Below are 17,708 nucleotides of genomic sequence, written 5' to 3' on the forward strand. Positions count from 1 at the left end.
ACAAAATGAAGAATTTCAAAGGATTAAGGAAGGCTTGTGCTATGAAAACCAAGAGGAAATAAGAGTTTTTTTTAAGGCATAAGAAACAAAAGGAAACTGAAAATTGAAAGAAATAAGATTTTTGTTGACCCAAAAAGCCTGAAAAGATAAAGATACAGTGATTTAGTCATTGTACTGCAGGCATGCAACTTGAAGGAATTTATTGAACGTGGAGTGGAATCAGTAAAGGAGCAATTAGGGTTAGATGATTCACTGATTATGAACTACCCGTAACAGAAGATGATTTGGCACTAATTTTTGGGAAGTAACAATTATATGCCCAGGATTCCCCAGACAATTAAGCACAGTCATGTGATGTTCTTCATTACTATGCCCAATCCTAAATTAGAAGGTGATTATTTAACTGTACTACACAAAACAAAACCATTTGTCAGATGTCAAGTAACTTGCGTTGTATTTACAATTAACTTCACTCAAGTGAATACTTATTATAAATATTCCAAAATCCTTTTCTATGTGCACTCAGTTTTCATTTCTTTGAACAGAAACCAAGATTACTTTGTTCAGTTAAGTGCGAATTTTGCCCAATGGCTCATCTGACCATGCTTATATCTCAAATTTAATACAGTTTTCAGTAATGCAATATACTAAATGACAACAAGAAAAAACAGGAAACCATTTACATCACTACACATTGAAGTATCAATACATTGTACATACCAAATTAGCACTTCCCAGCCATTACATCATAAGCAATAACAGTGTGTGAAAACAGGTCAGTAGGAAATTACTTTAATCAGTATCTGTTAAATGCAGATATTAATATTTAATATTCTTGCACCTAAACCAGGAGTTAACAATCTGCAACTCCGGAATCACATCCAGTGCTTAAACATCTCATTTGTGGCTTCTATTTAATGGTGTTCACATTACCATGTTATAATGATGTGGCAACATTTGGACATCAATGTTTTTGCTCCTATTGGGCTTTTTATAACTGCGTTTTGAAACAGAAAAATTGAGCAATATTTTAGAGGACTCATTCTTTCTTACCTGCGTGTGCAATTCAATCTACCCCAGCAGCTAAAGGAAGACTTTTTACTGGTTCTAGCCATCATTGCATTAATTAATCCAAGATCTGGTTTAACTGTAATCATATCTTATTCAATTTTAAATTTTTTAAATGCAACAGGTTCAAATGAAACAGTGCAGTTAAACATTGTAGCGAGTTCAAAGCCTTTGCCGACAAAGATTCAACTGGAAGTGAAAGAAAACGCATCATCAGGATTCTCCAGGAAAAAGTTGATCAAGCCAAAGGCAAATTTAAGGTTTGGCTAGCATCAAGGTTCAACTTTAAAAACAAAAATAACGACTTTTACCTATTCCTGGGATGTAGAAGCCGTATTTTTGCTCGCCCTATACACAAGATGGAAATTACATGAAATTCTTAAGCTTCAGGGAGAAATTAATGCAAATGACTTTTCACAGCATCAAATAAGTGCATAATATTCCACAGATTCTTAATAAACAATTGTTTCCTCTTTAGGTATCCTTATGCCTTTACTCCATTCTTTAGTTTTTTCCGTCTTGCATCTCAAGTGTTTTTATTTTAGGCAATTTTTTAAAAAAAGTTCTTCAGCTAAAAAAGGTTGCGACCTTAGACCAAAGAAATAGCCTGTTTTGCAGCATATTGGTATATAAATATTACTGAGTTGATCCGTACTCCATCAGTACCTATTTGCAATAGATTTACAACTGTACTCATAGGTGAGCAGAACAGGATTGTCATTAACTTTTTATAGAATTGCATAATACCATAAATCTGATTGATTACAAAATATTAATATATGTTCAGTTCAGATCTTAATGATCATAAAGAAATCCTCACTTACCTGGTTCTTAGTTAACAGTGCTAGTGGTTGTTGGATGGCAACATCAATGTTATAATTTTGATCGGTTACATCATTTCCATTTGTGCTATCATCTTCTCTACTACTGTCAGATTGTTCAAAATCATCACTGTCTTGGTCCATTTCCTCTTCACCGTCCTCTTGTTCCTCTTCTTTGTTCTCTTCCTCAGCCGCTACTGTGATTTGGTTGTTGTTTTCTTCCTCTGCTGTAGCAACTTGGGCCTCATCACTGGTGCTGCTGCTTGCCTCAGGACCACTGCCATCAGCATTCCTTACACAATGCCCCTCTTGTTCCTCCACCACTCTGTTCATTTGCTCCTCCTCCCTATGACTCACAGAGGCATTACCTCTGAGGGATCCTCCAGTTCGACGTCTCTTGCTGCCCCCAGACAGCAATTCCTGGTTCATTTCCAACAGCCAGCTTGCTACTTCCTGAACCTTTACTAGATTGGCAGATGGTGTACAAGTTGCTGCAACCTGAGAACAGAGGAGATGAGATTAAATTAAAAATTACACTCCACTGTCACACTTGTACAAGTTTTTAACCAAGGTGTTCACTGGTTTTAAGTTGATATAACGTAAAATTAAAGCAATTTCTTTCTATATTACAAAACATTGCAGTAAATGCAAATGTTGTTCTAATTATTTGTTAATGTTTGGTTAATAACATTTATGGTCTAAGATTTTAATCATACAGTACAGTAGTGGGTTAAACACAGGGATAAAGGCAAGTACAATTTAAATATCTTTTTCATAGATAACATACAAAACAAAAAATACTTGTGAGCTTTGCTAAAACTTGGTCCAGAGAAAACCTTGCCAGATAATAGGGAATGCCGAAATTGAAGTTTGGATAATAGAAGTTCCACTCTACTTGTTAAATAAGTCTTCACAGAAATAAGTTCATAGTAAAGTCTACTCTAAAGGGCTTGCATTAATTGACATTTCATGATAAAACTAATACTATTATGGATTAAATTACGTTCTGTGTACAAATGTTTCAACTATATCTTTCCATTTAAATAACTGAAATGCAGGTGCTGGCATAGAATTATTAGTTAACCCACCCAAAAAGCTTTTATTCACTGTTGCCACTTCCTTTCGTTTCTCTCTACAATGTTGTTCCCTTCATCTCCAGGTATCAGGTAACTGTTGCCCTCCAGCACCTCACCACGTGACTAGTTTTCATGGCTTGAACTGCAACAGTGTGCGCTGGTGGGCTATCCAAGTATGGAAGGCATTACAAGTCATGGCTGATCCTGTCCTTGCAAGACATCCACACGTACACTCAGAGCAAGGATGATGACTTAGCAATAAGGAGTAACAGCCAAACAAATGTTTCTCTTCCTAATCTTATGATAATGTGACCAATTGTAATATCCCCTATAACTAACCCCACTGAGGTCAGCTAACACAAACCTTGGATCATCCTGGTTTGTATAGCTCAGATATAGTGACTTTACTCCTCCCAGGACAAAGGAACTAGTTGAAACTGTAATTTATGAAAATGATTTTTTAAAATGGTGAACCTGTTTTTTGTTCCTATGCTTCAATGGAAAGATGTGATCAGACTTCAATTTATGTACATGTTAACATATTAACCCATATATTGGAAATAAATGCTCATCTGATAAGGTAACAATTCAGTTCAACTTCCACTTTTTATAGCATTTTCTAAAATAAAACCTCTCATGTATGAAGAAAATTGTAAACATTTCATTCTACTAATTCTATGTACCGACAGAAAGCCTTCTGTACTTGAGAATGGAAGTGTCAATATCTGCTACACAGTGTCACTTTCAACCACATTAATAATTAATTTACTTGAATGTTGAGTACAGCACCTAGGAACACCAAGGATAAGGATTCAAAGCTTACCGTATTTACCCCAATCAAATATCACTTAATACTATGATACAGCATTCCCATAAAGCAATATTAAACATTTGGCTTTCAGTGGTGGATAATGTATACATACCCAGTACAGCTCTCCTACAATTTGCTAGGTAGATACAAATAATAATCATAAAGATACTGAACCTGCATACCTTAGGATAAACTCTGATCTATGAAAGCATTTTAACACAAATCCAGAAACTTTAACTATCTTTCAAATAAGAAAATTATACATTAAAATAATGTACCATAACTTATGGCTTTAGAATGTGCATAGTCCCATGTGGGGAAAAGTAGCTATAACCAACTTCCTCAATTTGTGGTTTACAGAATACAGATTTGCAGTAAGCTATGTTTTATTAACAAAATAGCTTACAAAAGTTACTAGTTAGTTAGGTGGAGGCAGCCTGAAAACACAATTGTGATCCACCTGGGGATGGGTCCAATGAAATATTGGTACTTGCCCAGGGCAAGATAAATGTGCAATTTAACTTGTCAGCATGAAAAATTAAGTGATACATCATTGCAACCTTATTATACCAAAAGAAAACGATGCTGTTAGATTCTGAAATTAAATCTTTTTCCATTTCAATCCTTCTGGTCAAGAATGTGTTCAGTTTCCTATACAATCATTCTGCCAACACAAAATCCAGCATTTTGTCCAAGTTGCAATATGCTAGAGAAAGTACCTAAGCGACATACGGTTGAAAAAAAATGAATAAGTTCAAATATATTAATGAACTACATCAAAAATTTTAGCTTTGGATGTCACACAGTCATAAATAAATCCTGATCATGCCTAATGAATCATTTGCTTCCATGGCAACTGTTAAAAAAGAATGGCAATACTTTTCAGAAAACTTAGCATACTTTGCATAAGTTTTCACAATTTCACTTTAAAAAGATCCATTATGACTCACCTGATAAAACTTTTGTTCTTTGTACTCTAGATAAAAAGAGAATAGTATTGCTTGTTGTTTTAGCTAAATTAGCTTCTCTATTTCTCTTTGCATAAGATGCAACTTTATTTTCCAGTTAAGTATTTCTGACAATTTAATCTGTATAAACTCAACATAGAAGACTGCACACCTATTCACATTGCTAAAATGGCACAAAACAGATGCGCCTGCACATTCACCGAATATAACGACAGACTGCTGTTTTCATTCCAACTGCTTTATTGACACTACTTTGTGCCCCTCAAAATGCTCCACAAGCATTTCTAAAAATATTTGCCAATGGAATGATACTAAAAACGTTTCATTTCAAACATCTACAAAATGAGAAGTTCCTCATGACAGACCTGGCTTTAGTGATTAGTGCCTAATACAAATTGCAAATGAATATAAGAGTCTGTTATTAGCCAAAGTATTTACTTAAAAAATTATAAAGATATACACAAAGACAAAAGAGCAGCACCACCTATTCACCATTCATAAACACAGTGAGCTCTAGACTCAATAAATAAAGTGTGAATAAATTTACTTTCTAACCAATATTTATCAGCATTCCACAGGGAGAGAATTTTAACTGAGATGTTACCTGCACATTCCAATCAATAATAAAGAGTAATCAGCCCAGCTACCCTTGCCAGTAGGCGCTAAGACTTATGCAATCCTCCTTCGCTCAGTGTAGAAAAGGATCATTAGATTTCTTTTTCCTAACCTTTGCAATCTCCTCAGTGGGGAGACGGTTGCTACATCTAAACCCCTAGAAGCATCTAGATCAGCAAAGAAGCAACCAGTTTCAGTGTACCTTTAACAGTCACTGCATCTCGTTCAGTGTGTATCTAACTAACAGTTTCTTCCCAGCATGCATTTCACCACACGAAGCATACTGACAGGTTATCTTATCACAACTAAAACCTCATTTGTGTGCTGTATGAAATATTTATCAATGCAGCAAGTCTTACTGAACCAGTTATTGCAACCAGAAAGGAAATAACAATTCTAGTGTGCGATAAATATTAGTGTTGTGTGTATATAAGGATCGAAAATGTTTTTTTAAAAAAACAGCTGTGGGAAGTTGCACATAATGCACTTTTCACAGATAGAAGTGGGGATTGCAGTGGAAATCCTGTCTGTTATATGCCCATAAGTCACACAGAGAACTCCTTAGGGAGTCATGAGCAGCAGTAAAAAATTGGACAGCTCAGGCAGCCACTCTGTGCAAACATTGAGACCATTATAAAAAGCAATCATTCTTATGCTGTTTATAAGAGGACCACAATTCCGGTAGAGATACTCTTCATTTCAAAACATCAAGATTAACTCGTTTTAAAACTATTGGCACACTCTACCCTACATTACAAGTGTGGCTGTACATTAAAAAAAAAGTCATTGGTTGTAAAGTGCTTTGGGAATTCCTAAGATTGTCCAAGGTGCTATATAAATGCAAGTCTTTTTTACATTGTTAATTTCATAGTTGACAATTCAGCATAAAGACAGATTAGTTGCAGTTATCTTGAGCATTAAGATAAAAACCTGAATTTTAAACAATATGATGCTCAGCACACAACTTAGGTTGGCTTCATAACAATTGAAAGCTCATAATGCACACTTTGCTCAGTATGTGTAACTTTTTTTTAAAACTGACTTTTATGGGGTTTGGGAGGCTGAGAGAAGAGAAATACATTTTTACTGTAGATTTGACTTCTGGCTCTGATGTACCAAAAATAGCCCATAGGCCAATCAGAGTCTAAGGCTGAAGGTTTAACACGAAGCAGGCCAAGTGGTAACTTAGCATCACCAGTTGGTAAGGCTTTAGCTCATACCTTTTTATCGCTCTGTTTTTCAAAAAAAAAAGCAAATATTCTAGAAGTGGCAACACGACCCAAAATTTCATAACCATTTAATACTTTTAGTCGTTTAGTAGGACAGAACTTGAATACTGCTGTAAAAAGAGACACGATTTTCATCTTGCATTCATCAGGACACCAGCAAGAATATCAACATAAGGGGAAAACATCAATTTATACTGTATGTGAAGAGGGTGCTGATTGGTTGGCAAGAGAATGCATCACTGATGGTGACTAACGGTTAACTGCCAAGTTAACCAAGCAGCTAAACCCTGATTGGCCACGGCATTGCCCTGAGGAGTGAGTCAGCGATTGGCTGTCACTTGTTTTGTTTAGCTGAAACTGGCTGTACGTGTTCTGTCTGCAAAGCACGGGGCCCTGTGTATTGATATATATATAGCTTCCAGTACATGCAAATACGCTACACTGCAAGCCTGACCGACAACGTAAAATTGGTTGTCAGCATAATTCTTAGCACATTGAGGATTATTTAGCAAATGTTGTCCAGTCGCGTAATCACATCTAGTGTTGGACACTGTGTTTTGAGTTTTGCAAGCGTGGGCTATTTGGGTCCAGCCCTGTAAGAATTAGGTATGCTTCAATGAGATCACCTCTCATTCTTTTAAACTCTAGAGTGTATAGGCCCAGCCTCTTCGATCTCCCATCACAGGACAAACCTGTCATCCCAGGGATTGGTCTGGTAAACTTTTGTTGCACTCCCTCTATGGTAAGTATATCATTCCTTAGGTAAGGAGGCCAAAACTATACACAATACTCCAGGTGTGATCCCACCAAGGCTTTATATAATTGCAGAAAGACTTCTTCATTCCTGTACTCAAATCCTCTTGCAATAAAAGCCAAAGTACCATTTGCCTTTCTAATTGCTTGCTGCATCTGCATGTTAGTATTCAGTAACTTATGAACAAGGACACCCAGGTCCCTCTGGACATCAACACTTCCCAATCTCTCACCATTTGAGAAATATTCTGCATTTCTGCTTTTCTTACCAAAGTGAATAACTTCACATTTCTCCACATTATATTCCACGTGCCATGTTCTTGCCCACTCACTTAGCCTGTCTAATCACCTTGAAGCCTCTTTGCATCCTCCTCACAACTCACATTCCCTCCTAGTTTTGTGTCATCAGCAAACTGATTCTTGCCATACCCCAGTAGTCACTGCTTGCCAAACTGAGAATGGTGCATTTATTTCTACTCTGTTTTCTGTCCATTATCCAATTCTCAATCCATGCCAGTATATTACCCCCAATATCATGTGCTCCAATTTTGTTTACTAACCTTCCTGTGTGGGACCTTATTGAAGCCCTCCAAAAATCCAAATACACCACATCCACTGGTGCCCCCTTCTCTATTCTGCTAGTTACATCCTCAAAAAACTCCAACAGATTTGTCAAACATGATTTCCCTTTCATAAATCCATGTTTACTCTGCCCAATCTTACCACTATTTTCTAAGTGTCCAGTTATCACATCCTTTATGATAGATTCTAGCATTTTCCCTGCTACATCATTCAAATGATGTGGGCTTTGCTGGCTAGGCCAGCATTTATTGCCCATTGTCCTTGAGAAAGTGGTGAAGAGCTGCCTTCTTGAACTGGTGCAGTCAGGCTAACAGTTCTGTAGTTCCCAGTTTTCTCTCCCCATCCTTTCCTGATCCAGGTTAATGCTCTGAGGACCCAGGTTCGAACCCTACCATGGTGATGGTGAAATTTGAATTCAATAAATATCTGGAATTAAAAGTCTGAGGATGACCACGAAACCATTGCCGATTGTCAAAAAAACCCATCTGGTTCACTAATGTCCTTTAGGGAAGGAATTCTGCCATCCTTACCTGGTCTAGCCTACAATACTTCAGACCCACAGCAATGTGCTTATCTCTTAAGCAAGGACAATTAGGGATGGGCAATAAATGCTGTCCTAGCCAGTAATGCCCATTTCCCATGAAAGAATTTTTTAAAAAATGATGTGCGAGTTTCCCGATACTGCCTGGTAGCCTCTTTTGTTCAGGATCACAGACATAGATTCAGCCATTTTAGGTCTTTGTCCAGTTTGATTTTTTTTTCCAGAGATAGCAATGTCTCTATATTTTATTTCAAAAAAGTGAGGTCTAATTAGATTTACCCAGTCTGTATGTAGATTTTACTCCCCCACTATTACTGTTACATGTCCCTTGTTACATGCACCTTTAATTTCCTGCTTTATACTGTGCTCCACATTACCACCACTGTTTGGTGGCCTATAAACAACTTCTACTAATGGTTGCTGCCCCTTGCTGTTTCTTAGCTCCATCTAAATTGATTCTACATCTCGATCTTCTGATCTAAGGTTCTCTCTCACTAATGTACTTATCCTTTTCATCCTTTATTAAGAGCGCTACCCCACTTTTATTCTTCCTAAATACTGAATACCCTTGAACATTCAGTTCCCAGCCTTGGTCACCCTACAGCCAGGTCTCCCTAATGGCAATTAGATCATGCCTGTTTAAAGTTATTTGTGCCCTCAATTCATCTAACTTGTTGCAAATGCTGTGTGTCTTCCGATAGAGTGCCTTTAATTCTGTCTTTTTATTATTTTCGCAACCTCTAGCCTTATCTGCTGATGCACTCAAGTTTATACGCTCTGTCTCTTCCTCAGTACTGGTGTCAAGTGGCGCATGAATCGAAACCCATTTCTCCCACACCGATCTCTTAGCCTCACATTTAACTCTCCAATCTTATTTACCCAACTTTAATTTGCTCTTGACTTAGGCAATAATCCAGATATTACCACCTTTGAGGTTCTGCTTTTTAATTTAGCCCCTAGCTGCTCATACTCTCTAAGCAGAACCTCTTTCCCAGTCCTACTTATGAAAACATCTTACACCAATCACTGAGAGCACCCGTGACATTCAAATATATTTAAAACTCTCTAGCTGCCAATGGCCATTGTATGGTTGGTTGAAGTCTGGCTGATCAGGGCAGGCTGCAATGAAGCACTACTCCAAAAACTGTCTGAAAGAGACAATCATAACTTTCCAAACTTCTGTTGCAAACTCCAAAATCTGGCACAAGTTAAAGTGAATCTTCTCTTTTGAGAACTAATATTGAAGGAGAAATTCTGGAAGCATTTTGGTCATAGATAATGCATAAAACCAGGGAGGAAGCCTTTGGCTTACAGATAGCAGAGCAGTGGTTGAAGGTGCAGGATTTGACCTGCCTTTCAGACAGTCCTAATGAGTGAAGACTGAGCTCTGGTTCTGAATTCTGCTTTGGTATTCAGTGGGTACTCCAGTGGGTTCAGAGTGGCTCCAATCATTGTATGGGTCATGTGAGTCCATAAAACTCTCTAGTGTGGACTACCATCCTATAAGCTGGTATAAAAATGTTACAGGATTGGTATACAATTTGCCAGAAGACTATAAACAAAAGGAAAGAATTAAAATGGCCCCTTTTACCCATATGTAAATATATACTGAATTCATACATCTCAAATATACCCCTCTGTTGGGTTTCTCCATTTTGGATAAAATATATGCTCCCTTAATATTTTCTAATTTCAGCTGAGGTGGCATTTCCCTTGGATTATTCCAATATATGTTTGAGCTACAAACAAGGTACTTTGCCATGACCAGGAAGAGAGGGGACAATCAAAGCCAGAGTTCCAGGATGGCTGAGTTAAAAAGTAAAAGGAAACAAAAAAATGGGGCCTACGCTACTCAAGGGAAAATCAGGATGAATTTAAAAAGCACCGAGTATAAAAACCACAAATACTCTTGCTGCCGACCCTCCGGCTTGCAGCTTACCTCCTGCAAATCTAAGCTGCTCTTCTTGCCTTTTGTCACTTACCTCCAGGGCCCTTACTCACAACTAGGGTTCAGGAGGGGGAAGCGGGAGGGGCAGGGTGCAGGAGGTTCAGCGAGAAGAAGGGTCCGCAGCACCTGCAAGGGTCAGGGAGCAAGAAAGGCCATAAACCAGAGAATCGGCAAGAAGAAGGGTCTGAAGCAACTGGTAGGGTGGGGGAGTGGGAGAGGCCAGGAGCTGGACAGTCAGTGAGGGGGAAGTCAGAGATTGGGGTGTGTGGCAAGCAGGAGGTTCAGCAAGCAGGATAGGCAGTGAATGGGGGGTTCAGCAAGCAGGAGGTAAGCAGATAATTAGCATATTTTGTTTATATTTTTAAATTTATTTAATTTTTAAAAATATTTAATTTACTAATATAGCAATGTAAAGTATTTCATCTAAAGGGTACGTTTCAATGCTTTTTTTCTGATGAGAAAGATCCTACAGAACCTAACTTCAGCTTTTACATTGGTTTTAATGGGAAAACCTGATTTGCTTAAAATTGCACTTTTCAGAAATGCAACTACAACTTTAAGCGAGGACTTACTGTAGATTGGTGGCTAGCTAAAATAATCCAAAGCATCTTCTATAGGTATATTAATGGTAAAAGGATTGTTAGTGGAGCCAAAACATGCTGTAATAATGAAAACAGAAGACTTAATGAGGTAATAAATGAGTATTTTGCATCAGCATGCATCAAGGAGGCGGACTTTGCCAAAGCTTCAGTAAATGTAAATGTTGGGCAATTCAACACAGAAAAGTGTGAGGTGATACATGAGGAGACGCAATACAAGATAAATGGCACCGTTTTAAAGAGTCCGAAAACACCCTCAGTTCTTTGTGTTATATACAAATCTTAGAAAGTAGCAGGATAGGTTAACATAGTTAGTTAAATATACAGGATCCTGGGTTTTTAAAAACAGAGATATAGTGCATAGAAATCAAATTATGCTAAACCTAATAAAACACTAATCCAGCGCTAGTTCACTAGTCCAGATGGAGTCCTGTGTCCAATTCTATCCAAGACACTTTAGGAAGGACCTGAAGACTTTGGAGAGGGCACAGAGATTTACTTGAATGGCTCCAGATATGAGAGATTATAGTTACTGTGTATTGACCTAGAGAAGGCTAAGTACAGGTTTCATAAAGGTACCCAGTACCATGAAGGGTTTAGATAGATTAAATAAAAATAACTGTTTTCCATGGCTGAAGGGTCAATAACCCGGGGAACAGATTTAAGGCAATTGGCAAAAGAACGGGGCTCAACGCGATTAAAAAAAAACTTTACAGAATGAATGGTTAGGATTTGGAATGCACTGCCTGAAAGGGTGATGGATACAGATTTAATAGTAGCCTTCAAAAGGAAATTGGAACTAACTAGATTCCTCTTTAAATGAGCTGACAGAGATTTGATGGGTCAAATTACCTCCTTCTGTGCTTCCTAATCTATGATTCCACAGTATTCTTTGCAGGAGAGCTTTCTCTGCGATTGTTGTGCTTATGCATTTATAAACGGGTTCCAGGCAAGAGCCTTGCATCCCCATTTAATGGTACACAAGTATGACGACCAAGGAGAAAAATTTCTCCCACTATATTAACAATCTATTCAAAAAGAAATAAATCCAATGAGTCAGATAACTGAAACTTGGAGATAAAGAGGGAGAATAGCGCATTTATAGAAGCGCTGCACAACATATGACTCCTTCAGTGAACAATACAATTGTGGTGTATGGGGTACAGATATTTCAGTATATATGACCAAATATGTACCTTAGTTTCGAATCACAATATGATTGTTTGAAGAAAGAGTTAATGTATAAGGTCTCTCTTGCTACCAATACACCCGTTTATTAAAAGCTTGTTGTTAATTTGCTCCGAAGCTTTTAGTAAATTCATTACATGTGATCCACCTTCAATATATCACAACTCTTGGTATTACAAACAGATTACCTTTTCTAAGGTATTAAGTGAAATGTTGGCATTCAAACTATTCTAGACGTGAGGTATTCAAAAAACATGCTTTCTAATGTTAATTGTACTGAATTAGATTTATGAGGCAGTGGGTGGCATTTTCAAAAAAAACCCTGTTCTTTCATCCCTGGTGTCAAATCTCATGAAGGTGCAAGGAACCCACATATAGAAAAATATATTGGAGCAGGGTTCAGCGCACAAGCTAGCACTATGGTAATTCTTCCAAGACCAATATCCAGTGGATGACAGGTCCATGCTATCTAGTTCCTCTTACTGCCAACAATATGGTCCAGCCATTTTAAATTCATAACACTTGTATGTTGATGCTCTATCCGTATAGTTAATATATAAAAAGACCCAAAGCTGCCAGGAGAATAAGAGTAAGCTTTTCACTCTTCGTAACTGCAATTTTGACCGGTGCCTGAAGCAGGAGCTAGTGAACAAATTCTTTCAACATATAAATGATTTACAATCTATCATAGCAGAGAAACTTCATTAGATGGTTATGATTCTGTATAATTTATGGTTGATAGCCTTTTAAGCCTTACGCCAGCTATTTTCCCTTATTTTCCATTAACCCTCAATAAACCCTTTCCTGCTAGAGTCCATATGCTCCAAATTGAACATCTTCGTGGAAGTGATCAGTGAAACAACTGTACAATTACAGTAAATGAAACTATCTGGTGTAAGCTTCTTTTTCCTCAATTAAAGTATTTCTTCATAATTTCAGTTAAAATCTAGAGTAATGCTTTTTTCAGTTTGCATTACTTATCTTGTTTTTATATACATAAGTTGATAAAAAATCTCAAAACCTTATGAATTTACAATTTTAAAAATTAGAAAATATATCCAATGCACTCAATTTAGAGCAACATCACATGCTCAATGGATAAAATCAAATATTTATCCAAAACAAAAACATCAATTTGTCTACAGGATATGTCTGTTTGTCTTCCCAGAATTAATGCTTTTTCCAAAATAATAAGCTTCTACATTTTGAGCATGGTATACTATGGAAATATCATGGAGAAAGTAAGCATATACCTGGGCTTTAGGGAATGAAATCATGAATGACCGCAGAGCAGTTAGATGATGAGGATGCAGTTATTTTACTGAATGCTGTTTGTCAATCATGTGTTCACACTCTATCTTGAACATCCAAGCTGATTTGTCTCATCATCTTGGATGTACTAGGCAAATTAGTTCTGCATAGATGAGTCAGCTTTGAATGGCAATTTTCTCAATGCCACAGAGGGAACTGATATGGGAAGTGTAAATGTCACACTTATGCAATACTGTATGTTCCTCTTGGGTGGGGGCTCAGGCATTTTGTTGATGCAGCATGGAGAGAGTATTACCCTTGTATGGATTTTGACTGTATGATCGGACAAACGATCAATGCATTGTACAGAGATTCCACCCCACTGTGCAATATTTGTAATTAATTGTGGTTGACACTGGGAGCCTGAAGGAGTTAAATGGTCCATTCAAATGCTCCAGCATACTGTGATCTTGAAGATCAAGGTTTCTTCCTGGTCTTCACTTCAGTTAAGAGTTGACAAATTAATTTCCTGAAATAGTTAGGTTACATAGATTTAAAAAAAAATCTAAATACTTATAATACAATTTTCAAATGTGATAGAATAATATTGCACAAGTTTTATATATTGTTCAGTTCTCTCCAACATGCTAATATCACTGCATCACACAGGTAAAACAATAATTAAAACATGTCAATTGTAATGTAAAATCAATAGTAGTGCTCAGTGGCTTAGTGTGATTTCAATATCTATTTAGAAGAGTGATGAGATATCTTGTAATTAATTAGTGTTGTTCAGCTGGCTTTCTTCAAATAATATAGTAAAAAGCTCACACACCCCTGCCAAAATTATGTAAACTCCTAATTTTTTATAGAGATAATTTAAACCAGTTAAAGACTATGAAAATTCCTCAAAAGATCCATTGAAACCGCCAGGACAGTATCTGCCATTAAAAAAGTCTGCTCATGGTAAAAGTGACATTTATGAAGAATCACAAACAAGAGATAACAGAAAATATTCAATTAACATAAATCATACAAACTTAAAAGAACACCAACCAGAAGTGAATTTTTGTAAAATTTTGTACTAGTCTAAAATCCAATTTTGTCCATTTTAAATTTGATTTTTAATCAAGTATTGTAGTTTCCTGAATTAGTCGGTAAAATAATTCCAGATTGCACAGGAGCTCAAGTAGCACCCTTGTGAAAACAGGAAATAAAATCAGAATCAAACAAAAACTAGACAAGTATATTCCAAAGAAGCATGCTTGTATCATGGTGGCAATGTTGATAAATAGAAGTTTATAACATTCTATATTTCTCACATTTAATAATCCTTTCTTCCTTGTGGGCAAATTGGATATATACAGGTATAAAACATGGAACACAGGACTTAACATTCCTGGCTGCTTCCCCAGTGTACTTAAATACACCCTAAGGAAAATTGTACTTCAGGATGCAGCACATCAAGTCATAGTGTAAATGGGAAAACAATGCCCTGAAAGTATTTTGGAAAAGAAGCAGCAGCAAACAAGTCAATGTTGACCAGTCTGCAGCATGAGGCATACTTTACTTCAAACCTACTGCAGCAATATGACCATATCATCCATAAAAAAATGTTTTTAATAGACTGATAGCTAAGGTTAGAGATAAATGAACATTTGGACAGCATAGCTTGACAAATTTCTGTCGCGAAAAGCCAATCGTTGTTCAAATGGAAGACAAAAGCAAAGTATTGCATATACCAGAAATTTGAAATAAAAACAGAAAATACTGGATACACTCATCAGGTCTGACAGCAGCTGCAGAGAATGGTTTTTTTTATTTGTTCATGGGATGTTAATGTTGCTGGTAAGGGCAGTATTTGTTGTCCATCTTTAACTGCCCTCGAGGTGATGGTGTTCAGCTGGCTTCATGAACTGCTAGAGTCCATGTGGTGAAGGAAGTAACTTTCATGTTTTTGACCCCAACGACATTGACGGTTCAATGAAATAGTTCCAATTCAGGAAGGTGTGAGATCTGGAGGGGAACTTGCAGGTGGTAAGTTACTCAACACAGAATTCTCAGCCTCGAAATTGTTCTTATAATTACAGTATTATATGGCTGCTCCAGTTAAATTTCTGGTCACCAACGATGATCCCAGGATGTTGATAGTGGAATTTCAGCAATAGTAGTGCCATTGAACATGAAGGAGGGTTGATCAGATTGCCTCTTGTTAGAGATGGTCACTGCCTGCCACTTGTGTAGCACAAATGTTACTTGTCACTTATCATCCAAACCTTAATGCATATGGACATGGACTGCTTCAGTATCTGAGGAGTTGCAAATGGCACTGAACATTGTTCAATGAACATCACCACTTCTAACCTTATGATGAAGGAAAGGTAATTGATGAAGTAGCTGAAGAGTTAATGTTCTTCACCCTTCCATTTTTCCCTGTCTGGTTTAAAAACTGTTACATCAATAAGCACTTCCAATTTTGATAAAGGGTCACCAACCTGAAACAATGGCACAGATCGTCGAATCCAAATAGTGACAAATGTGGAGTTGTTGGCAACAGCATCAGAAGCTCTGGGGTGCCAGAATATTCTTGAACCCGGAATTTCCGGTTCGCCTCCTGGGACTTGTAAATATGTAAATTTGGGCCGTTTGCCTGGTACATTTTTGTACTGTTCCGAGCAGGAGTGAAACACTGCACAAGACCTTCCGAAACCCCAAAACTGCTCATGCTCCCGATACTCCCGTCCTGCAACCCAACAATGCACACTCTGTCCCGACACTGCTCAACTGCACCCCAAAACCTCAACAGAGCTCACTCCCCAGCCCCAGACACAGCTCACCGCCATCCCACACTCTGGGGTGAGGGGGGGAGAGAGAGCAGTGTCAGGGGTTGTTGGGAAGATATAACATTTTTCATAATGTTATTGGAATTTATTCTAGAGTAATAGTGAGGTCTTTGTGTGTGTGTGTGTGTGTGTGTGTGTGTGTGTGTGTGTAACTTAATTAAATTAAAGGCAGCTGATCTGAAGGCTTTGATGTGTCAGAAGGTGAGCTAGGTTTGAACTGTTAAGACAGTAAACACAGGTGTAAAGGGAACCTTTGTATTTTTAAATAAACCAGACAAGATTGATTCAAAGGAAGGGGGGAAATATTTCATCTAGCCAGGAGGTGTTAAGAAACAGTGCTTTTATTTTTCCCAAAGATTACTGGTAAAATTCGTACTATGAGAGATTTTTATTATTAGAAAGGTAAAGTCCGCAGACATAGTGAAAGAATGGGAATTTGCATTCAAAGAGGGAAATATGGATAAAGGAGAGAACGTTGTTTGTAAGGGAAGGCACTGTAAGATCTAACACAAGTGTGAAACACCTCCAGCATCTACGCCAAAACCTTGAATTGGATTGTTCAGGGTATCATGTTTCTTTGCTTGGGTCTTTTAAAATCTGTGTGTCTTACTGTTGCCTTAACAAGAGTACAAGTGGGAGCTAGATTAACTAGGGGGTTTAGAAGTTATCATACTAGTAATTTTTGGATCTATGTGTGTACTTAAAATAATTTCTTCTATTAATAAAGGTTTAATTTAGTTTTGTAAGAAACCTATAAGACCCTCTGGTCTTATTATTACTGAATTCAAGGCACACATCTCAAAATTTATACAAATCGCAAAACTGTTCTGGAAGTTGTTTCAACTTTCCCTTTGGGATTTAAGCAGCTCAGCCTTTACCATCAGCTGTGCCATAGCAGGGGCTTGTATGCAGGGTCGTGGGTTTGAGGGCTGAGCAGTTTTAGCAGTTCAGGAGGGGGCAACATGAGCAGTGTCAGGGTTCGGGGGGGGTGGTGGTAAGGAGTGTCAGGTGGGGGATGGCAGTGTCAAGGGTGAGCAGGATCGCGAGACAGACTGGGTGAGAAATTTTGGGGTTTCAGGAATCGGGGCTAAGCTGTGTTGGGTGGGCGTACCTAATATTAAAAAGACATGACAGGTATATTTAAAACTGTAAAATTCACTAAACTGAAGGCAGTTCCTGTGTAAAGGGAGGATGGCATCGTTGGAACTGCACCTCACTGCAAAGTCTCCTGATTCACCTCACTTGGATCCAAATGCAGCCAGGACAGGAAGGTCCAGTGTATAAAGCTAAGGCCACACTTTTGAACATGGTCAGTGCATGCGCTCCTGCTCTGCCACTGACCGAAAGATCTGGACCACGAACTTTGTTTCTCTCCATTGTTGCTGCCAGACCTGCTGAATATTTCCAACATTTCC

At 37.7% G+C, this 17,708-nt stretch overlaps 1 protein-coding gene across 1 annotated transcript in view; it reads right to left on the reverse strand.

Annotated features, from left to right (window-relative positions):
- Positions 1-781: 781 nt before the first annotated feature.
- The window catches only part of LOC121289229 (F-box/WD repeat-containing protein 7-like), a 217,292-nt gene continuing 200,365 nt past the window's right edge, over positions 782-17,708 (reverse strand). The window contains exons 2-3 of the mRNA XM_041208494.1: positions 1,893-2,387; positions 782-997 (exon numbers count right to left, since the gene is read on the reverse strand). Coding sequence (XP_041064428.1) covers positions 992-997; positions 1,893-2,387 — 501 coding nt within the window. The 3' untranslated portion in view covers positions 782-991. The remainder of the gene's footprint in view (positions 998-1,892; positions 2,388-17,708) is intronic.

The sequence above is a fragment of the Carcharodon carcharias genome, chromosome 1 (assembly GCF_017639515.1).
Source record: "Carcharodon carcharias isolate sCarCar2 chromosome 1, sCarCar2.pri, whole genome shotgun sequence".
In the NCBI taxonomy this organism is placed as follows: Eukaryota; Metazoa; Chordata; class Chondrichthyes; order Lamniformes; family Lamnidae; genus Carcharodon; species Carcharodon carcharias.